Raw genomic sequence first — 17,936 nt, 5'->3', positions numbered from 1 at the left:
TACCAAAACGCTGCTGCTCCTGGATGCACTGACTTGAGGGGTGGGGGGGGGGTGTGTGTTTACCTGCCACTAAATGCTGGTAAAAGCCATAGTGTGCATGTACACATAGGCCAACATGCAGGGAAGTTTAGAGGCAGGAAAAAAATTAAAAATTGAAAATGCCTGACGCCCATAGAAGCAGCTGCAAAAATATCCAGTGTGCATTAGGCCTTAATAGTATACTAATCAAATTTGGATGACACTAATACTGTATAGGACTTTGTTGAAAATAATAATAAACAATTTTATGTGAAATTCTATTTAGTTCTCACTTGCTATGTAATATTTATGAAGGAGCTGGGGAATTGTGTTTGCCATAATTATATATTGTATTGTGCTGGCAGATCTCATTATCTGTTTATAACTAGATGTGCAGAAATGTCCTTCCTAACAAAAGTTTAAAGATCCCAAGATATCGGGGTTGATTTACTAAAGCTGGAGTACGCAAAATCTGGTGCAGCTATGATCAGGAGTTGGTCGGCTGCTGGTTTTTCAATTCACTAAAGCATTCCTCAGCAGATCACTTTTCAAAAGACGTTTGGCAGTGAAGAGACGTTGGGTCACTTAGTCACTGCCTTCAACCTTTTAAAACTTGAACCACCTTGCTGAAACAGAGTGCACTGCATACTGTTGCTGTGTGGTAGCAGCACAGCCCCATGCTCTTCAATGGGCAAATCATTTTTGCAGTGCATCATGTGCCTGCTGGCTACCATGGCAGCTTAAAGAGGAGCAGTTGGAGGTGAAAAAAACATAGCAAATGTAAAAAAATATATAATATAATATAATATTATACACACATACATATACACATACACACATATACATACATATATACATCATATAATCCATCATGGTACAGGCATTCAATATTTTGTCAGCATGTCGCTCTTTAAAAATATGACCCTATAAGTCTGTCCGTTATTCGCTACATTGCCATAATTTTCAAAGCGATAGGAGCTGCCCACAGAGTGCCATGTATAATCCTGCTTCAAACAACTAAGGGTAAGAAATACCATTTTAAAATGATTTTGGGTATTATGTGTGAATAGGAACGCAATCATAGTGGGCGTGTCTCAAAATTTGACTGCAAAAGGTGAAAAAACACTTTAAAAAAAAAGCGCAATGGAAAAGATCATAAACCTTGCTGCTGATGCCACAATAGATTGCAATACTTTATATTGCTACTAAAAATGTATGCAAAGTATTGCATGAAACAGGTCACCCATGTAATGCAAGGCTAATGACAAGCTGAGATGAGGTCTATAGTGTGAAGGTGCCTACTGACACTTCACTGCAGTGGCTATGAAATTTTCTTTATGATGGATCAGTGTACAAAGATGCACACTCACACTGGTAGGACATGGAGGTTTGTTGCTATGGAGGAGGGTGCAATCCTCAGACATTCCCCCAGGCCAGCCTACCTCAGGGGTAAAACAATGGTGATCAGCAAGAAAAACCCATCCCAACCACTTGTCCCTGAGAAGGCTTGGGCAGAAAATATTTGCAAGGTTTGGGCAGCTCTTACAGACATAAAACACGCATCTTGTGTTTCAGACATATTGGAACATGTTTGTGTGTGGTAGCCACTTATTAACCTGTGGCCCATCTCGTCTAGTATTTAGCAATCAGTTCCCTTTTATTGCCTATCAAAATAAAATTGCAGGTAAAAGGCATTTTAAATGCCAACTTGCAGCATCATTCCTTTCCATAAACTACAGTATTTTTTATTGACCTGCAATATGCCTCTGAACTTGCTAGCAAAATGTAATCACTGCAGAAGAGTCAATTCGCATGACCGGACTGAAGCGGCCTAAAAACAGGCAAGTACACACATCCTTTATATCAGGTTAGGCAGCACGGGTAACAGGAAAGGGGAGGGGACATTTCTAAGACTAGTTTGGGTTAGGTTTGAATTCTACTGGTAACAAGGTCTCTTTATTGTAATCTAAACTGTAATGAGCAGGGTATTGGGAAAGTCTGGTATGCCAATGATATTAGTGTGGACAAACAGGTCATCTCTTACTTGCATCTGCTCATACACTATATTACCAAAGGTATTGGGACACTGCCTTTATACGCACATGAACTTTAATGGCGTCCTAGTCCGTAGGGTTCAATATTGAGTTGGCCCACCCTTTGCAGCTATAAAACAGCTTCAACTCTTCTGGGCAGGCTGTCTACAAAGTTTAGGAGCGTGTCTATGGGAATGTTTGACCGTTCTTCCAACAAGACTGTGCATACAAGGACATTTTGGACAATTCTATGCTCCAAACTGTGGGAATAGTTTGGGGATGGCCCCTTCCTGTTCCAACATGACTGCACACCAGTGCACAAAGCAAGGTCCAGAAAGACATGGATGAGAGAGTTTGGCCTGGAGGAACTTGACTGGCCTGCACCCACCTTACGGACCTTGCTTTGTGCAATGATCCAAATCATTTGTTGGAGGGGCGATCATGGTGTGGGGTTTTAGGGAGTTTGACTTGGCTCCTTTGTTCCACTGGAGAGAACTCTTAAGGCGTCAACATACCAAGACACTTGACAATTTCATGCTCCCAACTTTGCGAGAACAGTTTGAGGATGGCCCCTTCCTGTTCCAACATGACTGCGCACCAGTGCATAAGTCCATAAAGACATGAATAAGTGAGTTTGGGGTGGAGGAACCCGACCTCAACCCGAAACACCACTTTTGGGATGAATTACAGCAGAGACTACGGGCCAGGACTTTTCGTCCAACATCAGTGCCTGACCTCACAAATGCGCATCTGGAAGAATGGTCAAACATTCCCATAGCCTTGTGGACAGTCTTCCCACATTGTGCGTGTAAAGGCAGGCCTCCCAATTCTTTTGACAATATAGTGTATATAACTGGCTATATTGACATGATGAAAATGCTCTATTGTTTTTATTACGAATGGCCTTTGCCTTCTTGCGTTTCCATAGTATGATTATTGTACTTTTTATACAGATTTATAAATGGAATTCTTTAATTATGATGGAATGGGATTAAAAAAAAAAGTCTACTTCATAACTGCATAGAAAAGCTCAATTGGTATTGTAAAGAGCTTTTATGATCTGGTCACATGTTGGATGTGCAAATATCTGCTTCTCCTTGTACGCACAGTATGCCTGCTAGGCACGTTGCAATGTTTATTATACACTGAACATGCACTACTTTGTTATGGAGCAGAAAGGATCATGAAAATCTCCCCATGCAATGAGCTCATTTGCCTGAGGGAGGTGCTCATTATTTCTCTGAAGTGGTCAGAAACAGCAGGATAATGACAAGCAATGCTTAAAATCGGGAGCAGCACTGCAATTATGAAGCAGCTGATCATAGACTTGCACCAGGTAAAAGGAGCAGTAAAGCAGAGCCATTGCGCAGTACAACATGAATCAAACAAATATGGCTGCCCCGAAGGTACCCATGTAGTGGTGACTGCTTTACATTTTTTTTTTTTTTTTGACTTGTTTATTTTCACCAGGCAAGTAACACTTCCCATCTCTCAATGGGCAGAGATCAGAGACACCATTGCACAGCAGCAATATCTGGGAGGGGGTAATGTTAAATGGACTAGAAGATTTTGATTTAGCTTTAACTGGTTAGTCACATATTTAAAGTCTGACTGCAGCTGACACATTATAAGCAATTATAGAAGCAGTTTATTTTCCTTTTGGAATAAAAGGTTTTACATAAATCAATAAAAAGCTGACCATTGTAGGCACCCCTATCACTGTTACATGGCTTGGCTCAACCTTCTAACTGCCACTTTTGCTGGCCAGCTGGGTATGTTATAGGAGGTTTTGATATACTTGACTTACTGGCCAAATCATCAGGTAACAAAAATAAATTAAAAAAAAGAAAATTATAAAAAATGTTCAGCCACAAGGATTGGTAAACTGCAATATTACACTTTGGCTTTTGAGTTTAGATATGCTTCAACACACATCGATGAGATTTTTTTTAAATATTCGGCTAACAATATTAACATACACTATATTGCCAAAAAGTTTTGGGATGCCTGCCTTTGCATGCACATGAACTTTAATGACATCCCAGTCTTAGTTCGTAAGGTTTAATATTGAGTTGGCCCACATTTTGGAGCTATGACAGCTTTAACTCTTCTAGGAAGTCTGTCCACAAGGTATAGGAGTGTGTCTATGGGAACGTTTGACCATTCTTCCAGAAGCACATTTGTGAGGTCAGACTGCGATGTTGGACAAGAAGGCCTGGCTTGCAGTTTCTGTTCCAATTCATCCCAAAGGCGTTCTATCAGCTTGAGGTCAGGACACTGTGCAGGCCAGTCAAGTTCCTCCACCCCAAACTCACTCATCCATGTCTTTATGGACCTTGCTTTGTGCACTGGTGCACAGTCAAGTTGGAACAGGAAGGGGCCATCCCCACACTTTTCCCACAGTTGGGAGCATGAAATTGTCCAAAATGTCTTTGTATGCTGACGTCTTAAGAGTTCCTTCACTAGAACTAAGGGGCCAAGTCCAACCCCTAAAAAGCAACCCCACGCCATAATCCCCCCTCCACCAAATGATTTGGACCAGTGCTCAAAGCAAGGTCTATAAAGACATGGTTGAGCAAGTTTGGGGTAGAGGAACTTGACTTCAACCTGATAAAACACCTTTGGGATAAATTAGAGTGGAGATTGCGAGCCAGGCCTTCTCAGCCAACATCAGTGCCTGACCTCACAAATTAGCTTATGAAGAATGGTCATACATTCCCATAGACACACTCCTAAACCTTGAGGACAGCCTTCCCATAAGAGTTGAAGATGTTATAGCTGCAAAGGGTGGGCCCACTCAATATTGTACCCTACGGACTAAGACTGGGATGCCATTAAAGTGTGGGGGGAAAAAAAATAAAAAAATAAAATAAAAAAAAAAGCAGGTGTCCCAATACTTTTGGCAATATAGTGTACTTGCCTACTTTTTGGTATGGACTATATGGACTGTTTAACAAGTTTTTAGCTTAACCGCTTGCCATCCAGCGCATGAGGATATACGTCGGCACAATGGCACGACTGTGCAAATGGGCCTACTTGTACTTCCCCTTTAAATTGGGCTAGTGGGCATGCGAGCATGCCCGCAGACTCTATGGCCAGCGGTGGCCCATGGTCGTGACCCGGAGAGGCAACACGGGGGGGAGATGCCTATGTAAACAAGGCATTTCCCTGTTCAGCCTAGCAACATGACAGGAATCTACTGCTCCCCGGCATCAGGGGCAGTGATCTGTCATGTTTTAGTGAGCACATCCCACCTACAGTTAGAACACAGTGAGGGAACACATTTAACCTCTTGATCGCCCCATAGTGTTTAATCCCTTTCTTGCCACTGTCATTTACGCAGTAATCAGTGTATTTTTATAGCACTGATTGCTGTATAAAGGTCTCTGGCCTCAAATTAGTGTCAAAAGCGTCTGCTGCAACGTCACAGTCATGAAAAAAATAAAAAAAATTCAGATTGCTGCCATTACTAATAAAAAAAAAAATAATAAATAAAAAAAAAAGCCATAAATCTATCCCCTACTTTATAGACGCAATAACTTTTGCACAAACCAATATAACCTTTTTGTGATTTTTTTTTTACCAAAAAATATGTAGAAGAATACATATTGGCCTAAACTGAGGAAGAAATTAGTTTTTTTGGGATATTATAGCAAAAAGTTAAAAAATATAGCTTTTTTTTTTCCAAAATTGTTACACTTTGTTTATAGCACAAAAATAAAAAGAGGTGATCAGATACCACCAAAAGAAACCTCCATTTGTGGGGGGAAAAAACAAACAAAAAAAAACGATGTCAACTAAAGCAACAGTGCTGGATCGCAAAAAATGCTCTGGCCTGGAAGGGGGTAAATCCTCCCGGGCTGAAAATGGTTAAAAAAAAACAAAAAAAAAACACACTATTCTTAAAACTGTGAATGTGCCAAGTGTAATGGGTACAGTGCAAGTGACCACTTAGAAGTTATGCATACAGGTTGAGGTCATGGTCAGATCTCAACTTCAGTCACTCCCTTTTCTCAAAGGAAAGTCAATCTTCCCATCACTACATAAAAAGACTACATTATCACTAAAGACCTCAAGCCACTTTCAAAGATGGGCAGGTCTGAGTACTAAGGACTTGGGCAAGGCTGTAAAAGATTGCTCTATAGAGCAGACCTCATCGGATAAACTGAAATTAAATTATGTTGAAAATTACCAGTCTGATCCTTCAACTTCGCCCCAACTCTATAAAAGGGAAAAATAAGTAACTTCTGCTGGGCATTTCTCGGTTATTTTGATAAACTGTGTCCCGATATGGCAAACAAAACTAGATTAAAAAAATAATTACACCAAAGAACACATTAGGACACCTAAAATAAATAAAAAAAATTGTGGCCAAATGTCTTGTGAAGAACTAGTACAAACAAATCTCAGCAACACGTCTCCAACGTTCCTTTCACACTCACACCCTCTACATGATACCAGCAGGCTAAAGAGGTGGCATTTCTAAATACTGCTACAGCGTCAGCTGGCATTCACATCATCTGTGATTTCTACTATGCTTAACATAATTAGCTACCCCTCTTTGATCAACTGGTGAGGGATCAAACTAGCAGCATGGTGTCCTGCTGAGCCCTCCCAGATAAATACTGGGAAAGTGTTAGATGATATGCATTTCATTACAAGCTGAGTGGATAAGGGGCATCCCAATAGGTTTATGCACTTCTGTCTTTCATGTTGTTAATGTAAACAATATTAAAAGCCTGTATAATCATAGCAGGGGCTAATTAAGTTTATGCCATGCAGAGGAGTATACAACTTAGCCAATCATGACCAAATGACTATATAAAAATGTAGCCTTTGTATATAGACATGGATTAACCACTTCAGCCCTGGAAGATTTCACCCCTTTCCTGACCTGAGCACTTTTTGCAATTCGGCACTGAGATGCTTTAAGTGACAATTGCTCGTGTGACGTTGTACTCGGATGTCCTTTCCCCCCCCCCACAAATAGTGCTTTCTATTGGTGGTGTATGTATGTATGTATGTATGTATGTATGTATGTATGTATGTATGTATGTATGTATGTATATATATATATATACACACACACAAATAAAAAGCAACAATTTTGAAAAAAAAAATTCAATATTTTACTTTTTGCTACAATAAACCCCCTCCCCCCAAAAAACTATAAATACAATTTTTTTTTTTTTTTTAGATATAAAATTTAGAGTAGGCCAGTGCCTACATACAGCAAAGGAAAAAGGGGCTGCTTTTCCTTGAATGCTTGTTGAGCATACTACATTTTACACGACTAAACCGACACAATATTGTAAAAAAAAAAAAAAAAAAAAAAAAAAAAAACACACCACAACACGGTCACAGTAAAACAAGGAAATAGTTCAGTGAAGAACAAAAACTTCTACCATAGTGGCATTGCTTTATGCACCAAACGTTGTGTGCTTACAGGCTCCAATGATGGAAATAAAGTCCATCTTTTATAAAGGTGCTAATTCATTACACAGCATTGATTTACACATACAAACACCTATATACTAAAGCATGTGGATTCAGCCTGCCCGGCATCTACCACAACTAAGCATCAGTTTTAGGTGAACTTGCCTGTCGGCAAAGCAAAGAACCAAATCAAAATTAAAGGATGCTTGATGTACATTACTTACCACCATATCCTCGGCTTCAATGATTAGTTCTTTTTAAAATATAGATAAACCCCAACAATTAACTGTTACTATTTGCTCCCTTTTGGTCTGTTAAATTCATCAACTTGCAATATCTGTTTAAGCCCGAAGAAAACTAAAGCAGACACTTCCACTAAGCAATGATTAGATGCAATTTATAAAAGGTTTTCTTGGGTTTTAAAATTATCTAATCATGTGAAAAACATTTGCCTAAATAACTGAACAGTCAAAGTGATCAGGAACTTGCTTTTCATTTAATTAAAACACAACCTTTCACAAACCTGGTCAAGTCAGCCTGAGCATGTGACGATAAAATGCACAAGCAGCATTTACCTGAATTGAAAATTGTAAGTCATCAATCCCGGGATCCAGAGAGATAGTCAATTGCAATTACATTCAAGTCTCATCTTTACCTGTAAAATTTCAAGCTTAACACTACCCCTTCCTGCCTCCCTTACTGGTCACGAACCAGAAGGTAGCGAAAGAAGGGTGGTGGGTGGGAGGGGAGAAGAGAAGGGAAAAAAAGAGAAGAGAAGGGAAAAAAAGAGAAGAGAAGAGGGGAGAATAGAAGAGGGGAGAAGAGAAAAGAGGAGAAGAGAAAAGAGAATAGAAGAGGGGAGAAGAGAAAAGAGAATAGAAGAGGGGAGAAGAGAAAAGAGAATAGAAGAGGGGAGAAGAGAAGAGAGAATAGAAGAGGGGAGAAGAGAAGAGAGAATAGAAGAGGGGAGAAGAGAAGAGAGAATAGAAGAGGGGAGAAGAGAAGAGAGAATAGAAGAGGGGAGAAGAGAAGAGAGAATAGAAGAGGGGAGAAGAGAAGAGAAGAGGGGAGAAGAGAAGAGAAGAGGGGAGAAGAGAAGAGAAGAGGGGAGAAGAGAAGAGAAGAGGGGAGAAGAGGGGAGGCAGGTGAGGTTGAGATCTGTTTAGAACTTCAGTTGGCTGTATCTTTGGATCTACTAATCGTTTTGACATACGGTTCACACTAAAGGCAACGGCAGCAGTTTATTTTTATAATTAGACACTCAATTTCAATTTTCAATTTTTTTTTTCGGTTTAATGTTTCTATGACATTTTTTCATAAAAATGTATAGAAGGTTTTGTCTGACCCATGAGCCACAGCTTTGACAGCAGATACTGCAGCCCTGGTGAAATGCTAGCCTGGGACCTTTAGAAGGAATCTGGAACTGGAATAAGGGGCACAGTCCAGAGATCTTCCATCTCATATAAAGCCATTATTGTGTGGAATGGAATTTCAAAAGTTCTGAAGACCATTGCATATACCTGTAGTTTCTGTCAGATCTCTTTCTGTAAAGGAACATTAGGTTTAAACAAGCTTTTCCTCCAAATAGTAACAGCATTGTATGGTTTCACAATCAGGTGAACAGCAGCTACAAACCTGATATGTTAACTCTGAACAACACGGTATCAGATCCAGATGGGCCGCTAGTGACACAGGCATACAATGCAGAATCCTCCAGCCCTGCGTTGAAAATCTGGATCGCTTCCCCTGTTATGCGCGTGCGGTTAGTCTCCAAAAGCTGAACTCCGTTTTTCACCCAGCTGATGCTCTGAACATCCTCTCGAAGCCTGCACTGTAAAACTAGCGAGTCTCCAGGGTGAGCCAAATACGATTCCATTTCTGGTTTGGCTGCTTGGCCAACTAAGTGGGAACAAAGAAATAAATCCGAATTAAAAAAAAAAAAAAAAATAGGGGAGGCCTTTATTTCTAAGTCTGGTGAGCACAGGTGGCTCATGGTAACTAGCTGGGATTGGACAAGAAAAGTGAATTATATTTTTATTGCACGAATGCAATCTTATAGTTAGAATATGAATCCCCAGGTCTAAGAGGTCTCTGATTACCCACAGTCAGGTTATCCTTCAAATAATATTTAATGAAAGATGACCTGAAAATTTAAAGTCCTTGGTTATAGGCCACCTCCGCTGTAAGAATATTCTACCAGGCACTGCAATTCACAACTAGGAATGATCTTAAAAAGGGATCTATACTGTACATTTTGGATGGGAAAGGGCTTTAAGGGTGTTAAAACTAAAGAGTTGTGAAAAGATTTTCCTCCATACCCTCAATTTCCAAAGCCGCCATTATAGATGGCCATAGGAATGGCTCTGTATGCAATTCTGATCCAGGTGCTCTGTCTGCACTATCTCAGACAGTTATCTCCTAGCAAATAAGATGGGGAATTTTTAGCCCAGGAACTAAACATGTATGTACATGGACTATACAAAAATGCTGGATCAGGGAGAATGGGCACACTAGAATGTGTAGGTGCATCTCTGACCTATAAAAAAAAATTCTGGTGGAGATCTCTTAGCCACGGTCTGAATATATTGGATTAACAACAGAAGTTTAAGATTTCTTGAGATCCATGGTTAGACTAGAATGGCCCATGATTAAAAGAGAATGGCCTTAAAACAGTTGATGTAGGTCTCCCAATAATAATCCCTTCATTGTGACTATTCTTCTAAAACATCAAAATTAAAATAAAAAATCCTGGCTTTCTGCTTTTAGGAAATGAAAAAAATAAAAATAAAACTAAACTATGCAGGTGCTTCATGGGTGAAGAACAGGTTGAAAGCCAAGCTTCAAAGGGTTAGTGTTTATTAAATTATTCATAGCGGTCTATCATAGCAATTGCCCATGGCACAAAATATCCAAGAACCAGTTAACATAGTAGCAAAGCAATGTAAACATTAAAAACAACTGCAAATGTAACACACCCATCAGCATGAGAAATCTAATCGGAACACAAAAAAAAAAAAAAAAAAAAAAAAAAAAAAAAGTGCATATTGCATAATATATATATATATATATATATATATATATATATATATATGCACTTTTTTTTTTTTTTTTTTCCCCCAGGAGGAAAAGTAATGATTAAGATCAGTCAATTATTTTTTTTTTTCCTGTCTGTGTCCCATTAGATTTGTTTCCTGCCCCAGGGACACAACAAAAACACATTTTCAAAGGAGAGGGAAAAAATAAAATAAAAAAATCACTGAACAGAATATCCCTACTGGAAGATTACCCCTCACCTACTGTCTGGTGACAACAACATTTTGAAATTTTGCATCACTTTCACTACTGGAACTAATAGTCATCAGATTAAAAAAAAAAATAATAATCTTTCGCACTAGACAAACAGCAATAAAAAAAAAAAAAAACTGACAGAGGTTTTGGTTTAACATACACTTAATTTTATCAAGTTCAGAACAACTTACATTAAAATGTAAACAATCACTCAAAATTAAACTTTGAACAGGGAGTGATCAAGAAAAACAAAACAAAAACAAAGCAAGTGATTGTATAGCCCCTGGAAACTTCAATAAAAACAATGTACCCTTTTCCCCTAGCCTTTCCCACTCTCTTTTAATCTTACAGGTATCACTGAATGGCATTTGTACATGGACTCCTTTAAGGTCATGCACATACCTAGTAGCTGTACACGATTCTAATAAAAGTGATCAAGTGATAAAAGAAAGCAAAAAAAAAAAACCGCTATTTTCACTAGTTGGAAATGACCATCATGACCTGCCTGCAGTTTGAGTCTCCACAAAAGGAAACAGTTTTTTTTTTCTTGCCCTCTCCTTATCAATGTCAAAGATAAGGGAAGTGCCACTCTAGCCATGTAAACACTTAGACACACAGGAAGAAAAAAAATGCATAATATTTGCAAGGCCTCGCCAATTAAGCACATATAAGCAAACATCAACTGACAAATGCTGCCTATGACCTGCAGCGTACAGAGGTCTTCCTGAGACGCACAGTATAAGTTTACTGAACAAGGCCATAGGAAGCAATCTATGCATTGTATCACTTCACTTGTGGTTGTAAACCCTTACATATACCCATTGAAGTGAAGTGACTGGCCTTGTTTGATACACAGCAATGAAAGAAATCCTTCTACATAAGTTGTACCTGTATATCTGCAGACTTCACATCTGTTCAAAGCCCAGAATTTCTAAAGCTTGTCTGAGATGTCAGAAAAAGGGGACGGAGAGCTGACGTTACACTCTGCAGAGCTCAGTGAGGAGAGCTCAGACAGCTGATTGGAGGGAAGGGACACATCCCTCTCCACATAGCACACAGGAACAGAGTTGAGGCTGTCAATTAGCTGGGGAGGTCCCTCCCCTGTCGCCATTTTTCTTTTGGCGTCAGGAAAACTTGTCAGAAGTGATTCATGCTGATAGAGGAACAAAGCAGCAGACAGAAATGACAAAGCATATCCTCCTATAGTGTGTTGTCTCTTAACTGAGACAAGTACACACTATAGAAGGCTATGCTTTGTTTACATTTCATGTCTGAGGTTTACAACCACTTTAAGCCTTTTTACATTTGGCTTGGTATCAGAGGCTTGGTACTCTTATGCATTTTAATTCAAAATATATTTAATGAGCCATTTAATTAAAATTAACCAAATAGATATCTTACATCAGTTTAAGAAATTTGTCATAAATGGAAATAGAGACTTGTGCTTTTCTGAGCATAGACATTAAACAAATACTGTAGTAGCACAGCAGCAATACATTCTAGAAGTATATTAGCTTGATAATGATTGATGGAAAATCCTAGAAACCTAATTAGATTAAAAAAAAAAAAAATACAACATTAGGATACTTTTTTTTTCTATGAAGGTTTTGGCTTTACATGCCTCCCAACAGTCCAGGTTTGTACTAGTTTTAGGATTAGAAATCCATAGTAGGTCTATTCATAGTAGTATATTATGAATGCTGCTGCTAGACTAATACACCTCACTAATAGATCCGTGACTGCCGCCCCTCTCTGCCAATCCCTTCACTGGCTTCCCCTACCCCACCGTGTAAAATTCTAAATGCTAACCATAACATACAAAGCCATCCACAACAATCGCCCTCATCTACATCACCAACCTCATCTGCAGATATTGCTTAAAATCATTCCCGCCGCTCCTCCCAGGACCTCCTGCTCTCTAGCTCCCTTGTTACCTCCTCTCACGCTCACCTTCAGGACTTCTCCAGAGCCTCTCCCATCCTCTGGAACTCCCTGCCCCAATCTGTCCGATCAGCCCCTACCCTGTCCACCTTTAGGGGGATCCCTGAAAATTTCACGTATTCAGGGAAGCCTGTCCCACATCCACCTAACTACTGTCCCCAAGACACCCCCCCATCAAATCATTCTATGCAGCCATTACCTTTTATACCACCGCCCCCTCCCTTTAGAATGTAAGTTCTATGAGCAGGGCCCTCCTGTACCTTTTGTATTGAACTGTACTGTAATTGTGTTGCGCGCGCGCACGCGCTCGCTCATGCGCCCCCCCCCCCCCCCCCACACATTGTAAAGTGCTGCATAAACTGTTGGAGCTTTAAATAGTGTATAATAAAAATAATAAATAAATAATAAATAGGTGTCCCACAAATTAAACCAGAAAATTCACCCAAGGTTTTTGTGTGCCCATTAAAGTCTCCAAAAGGTGTGTCGATTCTGTGTCAATCAGTTTTAGCATTCCGATTATACAGCCATGGAACACCATGCTAAACTGTAATATCATGATAATCTAGGTATTGTAGGGTGCCAGCATCATACATTATCACTGATAAAGGGCAGAGGGTACCAATTTAGATTAATGAAGACACCTCTTCCAAGAAACAGCATATGGTAAAAGCTTTTAGGTTTGGGTTTAGTGATGGCCGAACGGTTCGCCCGGCGGTCGTTTCGCGGCGAATTTCCGACATTCGCGGTCCGCACGTTCGAACGCCTTTTTCCGTCGTTCGCCGCGGCGGACTTACGTGTTTAATGTATACAAGAACTTTAACCTTTGGTGACACGTTTATCATGTGATACAGGACAGCCAATTGAGACATGACAGCACATGGACACTTGTACATTCCCCCTAACCTATAAATACACCCGATCCGGTGGCCATTTTACATTCTTTCTTCTGTTAAGATAGGGACAGGTTCCTGTGTGGAGTAGGGAGAGATAAACCACTAGCTATTTGGTACACAAAAGTTCTTTTCAGGACTGGTATAGGTGTTAGGTGTTGATAGGTTTGCTGTGCTGCTGATTCTTGCAGCAGCCTGAGTGTCTTTTGTTAGTTTAGAGAAAGGGAAAGGACGGTGTATGCTACAGGGACAGCCAGATTAGTCTTTCATCATCATCATCATCATCATCATCATTAGCTGTTACTATCAAGGTCCACAAAAGAGCTGTTCCAGTAACCACTAATCGTTCTCTTTTTTTGCCAATTTGTATAGGGACAGGAAGGAAGCAGTGTTGTCAGGCAGTGAGGGTAATTTTAAAGACTTGCTGTTATTATTAGTTCCACAAAGGTTCTTTTCAGGACTGGTATCAGTGGTACAGTAATAGGCTTGTACATGTATAATATTCTTTCTTCCAAATATAGAAAGGATATTATACTTGACTGCTGCCCTTCTGCTGCAGTCTGCTAAACATTCACAACTCACTTGTTCCACAAAAGTTCTTATAAGGACTGGTAACTTGGTATAGGGTGCTACGGTACATAGGCTTGAGTGCGGTACAGTCTGCTGTTCTGTAAGGACCGCTATCGGTCCACAATAGATAGGGTTGACGTGCACCACTGCTGACCGCTGCCCTATACTGCAGCAGTCCTTCAGCGGTATAGGGACTGACGTACAGTCTGCTAATCACTAACACACAACCTGCTTGTTCCACAAAAGTTCTTATAAGGACTGGTAACTTGGTATAGGGTGCTACGGTACATAGGCTTGAGTGCGGTACAGTCTGCTGTTCTGTAAGGACCGCTATCGGTCCACAATAGATAGGGTTGACGTGCACCACTGCTGACCGCTGCCCTATACTGCAGCAGTCCTTCAGCGGTATAGGGACTGACGTACAGTCTGCTAATCACTAACACACAACCTGCTTGTTCCACAAAAGTTCTTATAAGGACTGGTAACTTGGTATAGGGTGCTACGGTACATAGGCTTGAGTGCGGTACAGTCTGCTGTTCTGTAAGGACCGCTATCGGTCCACAATAGATAGGGTTGACGTGCACCACTGCTGACCGCTGCCCTATACTGCAGCAGTCCTTCAGCGGTATAGGGACTGACGTACAGTCTGCTAAACACTAATACACAACCTGCTTGGTCCACAAAAGTTCTTATAAGGACTGGTAACTTGGTATAGGGTGCTACGGTACATAGGCTTGAGTGCGGTACAGTCTGCTGTTCTGTAAGGACCGCTATCGGTCCACAATAGATAGGGTTGACGTGCACCACTGCTGACCGCTCACCTATACTGCAGCAGTCCTTCAGCGGTATAGGGACTGACGTACAGTCTGCTAAACACTAATACACAACCTGCTTGGTCCACAAAAGTTCTTATAAGGACTGGTAACTTGGTATAGGGTGCTACGGTACATAGGCTTGAGTGCGGTACAGTCTGCTGTTCTGTAAGGACCGCTATCGGTCCACAATAGATAGGGTTGACGTGCACCACTGCTGACCGCTCACCTATACTGCAGCAGTCCTTCAGCGGTATATGGACTGACGTACAGTCTGCTAAACACTAATACACAACCTGCTTGGTCCACAAAAGTTCTTATAAGGACTGGTAACTTGGTATAGGGTGCTACGGTACATAGGCTTGAGTGCGGTACAGTCTGCTGTTCTGTAAGGACCGCTATCGGTCCACAATAGATAGGGTTGACGTGCACCACTGCTGACCGCTCACCTATACTGCAGCAGTCCTTCAGCGGTATAGGGACTGACGTACAGTCTGCTAAACACTAATACACAACCTGCTTGGTCCACAAAAGTTCTTATAAGGACTGGTAACTTGGTATAGGGTGCTACGGTACATAGGCTTGAGTGCGGTACAGTCTGCTGTTCTGTAAGGACCGCTATCGGTCCACAATAGATAGGGTTGACGTGCACCACTGCTGACCGCTCACCTATACTGCAGCAGTCCTTCAGCGGTATAGGGACTGACGTACAGTCTGCTAAACACTAACACACAACCTGCTTGGTCCACAAAAGTTCTTATAAGGACTGGTAACTTGGTATAGGGTGCTACGGTACATAGGCTTGAGTGCGGTACAGTCTGCTGTTCTGTAAGGACCGCTATCGGTCCACAATAGATAGGGTTGACGTGCACCACTGCTGACCGCTGCCCTATACTGCAGCAGTCCTTCAGCGGTATAGGGACTGACGTACAGTCTGCTAATCACTAACACACAACCTGCTTGTTCCACAAAAGTTCTTATAAGGACTGGTAACTTGGTATAGGGTGCTACGGTACATAGGCTTGAGTGCGGTACAGTCTGCTGTTCTGTAAGGACCGCTATCGGTCCACAATAGATAGGGTTGACGTGCACCACTGCTGACCGCTGCCCTATACTGCAGCAGTCCTTCAGCGGTATAGGGACTGACGTACAGTCTGCTAATCACTAACACACAACCTGCTTGTTCCACAAAAGTTCTTATAAGGACTGGTAACTTGGTATAGGGTGCTACGGTACATAGGCTTGAGTGCGGTACAGTCTGCTGTTCTGTAAGGACCGCTATCGGTCCACAATAGATAGGGTTGACGTGCACCACTGCTGACCGCTGCCCTATACTGCAGCAGTCCTTCAGCGGTATAGGGACTGACGTACAGTCTGCTAATCACTAACACACAACCTGCTTGTTCCACAAAAGTTCTTATAAGGACTGGTAACTTGGTATAGGGTGCTACGGTACATAGGCTTGAGTGCGGTACAGTCTGCTGTTCTGTAAGGACCGCTATCGGTCCACAATAGATAGGGTTGACGTGCACCACTGCTGACCGCTGCCCTATACTGCAGCAGTCCTTCAGCGGTATAGGGACTGACGTACAGTCTGCTAATCACTAACACACAACCTGCTTGTTCCACAAAAGTTCTTATAAGGACTGGTAACTTGGTATAGGGTGCTACGGTACATAGGCTTGAGTGCGGTACAGTCTGCTGTTCTGTAAGGACCGCTATCGGTCCACAATAGATAGGGTTGACGTGCACCACTGCTGACCGCTGCCCTATACTGCAGCAGTCCTTCAGCGGTATAGGGACTGACGTACAGTCTGCTAATCACTAACACACAACCTGCTTGTTCCACAAAAGTTCTTATAAGGACTGGTAACTTGGTATAGGGTGCTACGGTACATAGGCTTGAGTGCGGTACAGTCTGCTGTTCTGTAAGGACCGCTATCGGTCCACAATAGATAGGGTTGACGTGCACCACTGCTGACCGCTGCCCTATACTGCAGCAGTCCTTCAGCGGTATAGGGACTGACGTACAGTCTGCTAAACACTAATACACAACCTGCTTGGTCCACAAAAGTTCTTATAAGGACTGGTAACTTGGTATAGGGTGCTACGGTACATAGGCTTGAGTGCGGTACAGTCTGCTGTTCTGTAAGGACCGCTATCGGTCCACAATAGATAGGGTTGACGTGCACCACTGCTGACCGCTCACCTATACTGCAGCAGTCCTTCAGCGGTATAGGGACTGACGTACAGTCTGCTAAACACTAATACACAACCTGCTTGGTCCACAAAAGTTCTTATAAGGACTGGTAACTTGGTATAGGGTGCTACGGTACATAGGCTTGAGTGCGGTACAGTCTGCTGTTCTGTAAGGACCGCTATCGGTCCACAATAGATAGGGTTGACGTGCACCACTGCTGACCGCTCACCTATACTGCAGCAGTCCTTCAGCGGTATAGGGACTGACGTACAGTCTGCTAAACACTAATACACAACCTGCTTGGTCCACAAAAGTTCTTATAAGGACTGGTAACTTGGTATAGGGTGCTACGGTACATAGGCTTGAGTGCGGTACAGTCTGCTGTTCTGTAAGGACCGCTATCGGTCCACAATAGATAGGGTTGACGTGCACCACTGCTGACCGCTCACCTATACTGCAGCAGTCCTTCAGCGGTATAGGGACTGACGTACAGTCTGCTAATCACTAACACACAACCTGCTTGGTCCACAAAAGTTCTTATAAGGACTGGTAACTTGGTATAGGGTGCTACGGTACATAGGCTTGAGTGCGGTACAGTCTGCTGTTCTGTAAGGACCGCTATCGGTCCACAATAGATAGGGTTGACGTGCACCACTGCTGACCGCTCACCTATACTGCAGCAGTCCTTCAGCGGTATAGGGACTAAGAGTTTTGTCACAGGGTCATTTAAAAAATGACATGCAGAGGA

General features: G+C 41.7%; 1 protein-coding gene across 3 annotated transcripts in view; it reads right to left on the bottom strand.

Moving 5' to 3' along the window:
• FGFR1 (fibroblast growth factor receptor 1) overlaps positions 1–17,936 on the bottom strand; it is a 126,763-nt gene that overhangs the window by 51,310 nt on the left and 57,517 nt on the right. For 2 of the 3 annotated variants that reach the window (XM_077469936.1, XM_077469937.1), the window contains exon 3: positions 9,123–9,386. The exons of the other annotated variant lie outside the window; for it this stretch is intronic. In XM_077469936.1, coding sequence (XP_077326062.1) covers positions 9,123–9,386 — 264 coding nt within the window. The remainder of the gene's footprint in view (positions 1–9,122; positions 9,387–17,936) is intronic. 3 annotated transcript variants of the gene reach the window in all.

Source organism: Lithobates pipiens, unplaced genomic scaffold, assembly GCF_037356315.1.
Source record: "Lithobates pipiens isolate NorthernLeopardFrog02 unplaced genomic scaffold, aLitPip1_a1.2 Scaffold_8, whole genome shotgun sequence".
NCBI classification, from domain to species: domain Eukaryota; kingdom Metazoa; phylum Chordata; class Amphibia; order Anura; family Ranidae; genus Lithobates; species Lithobates pipiens.
This window is presented reverse-complemented; position numbering and strand designations above follow the sequence as displayed.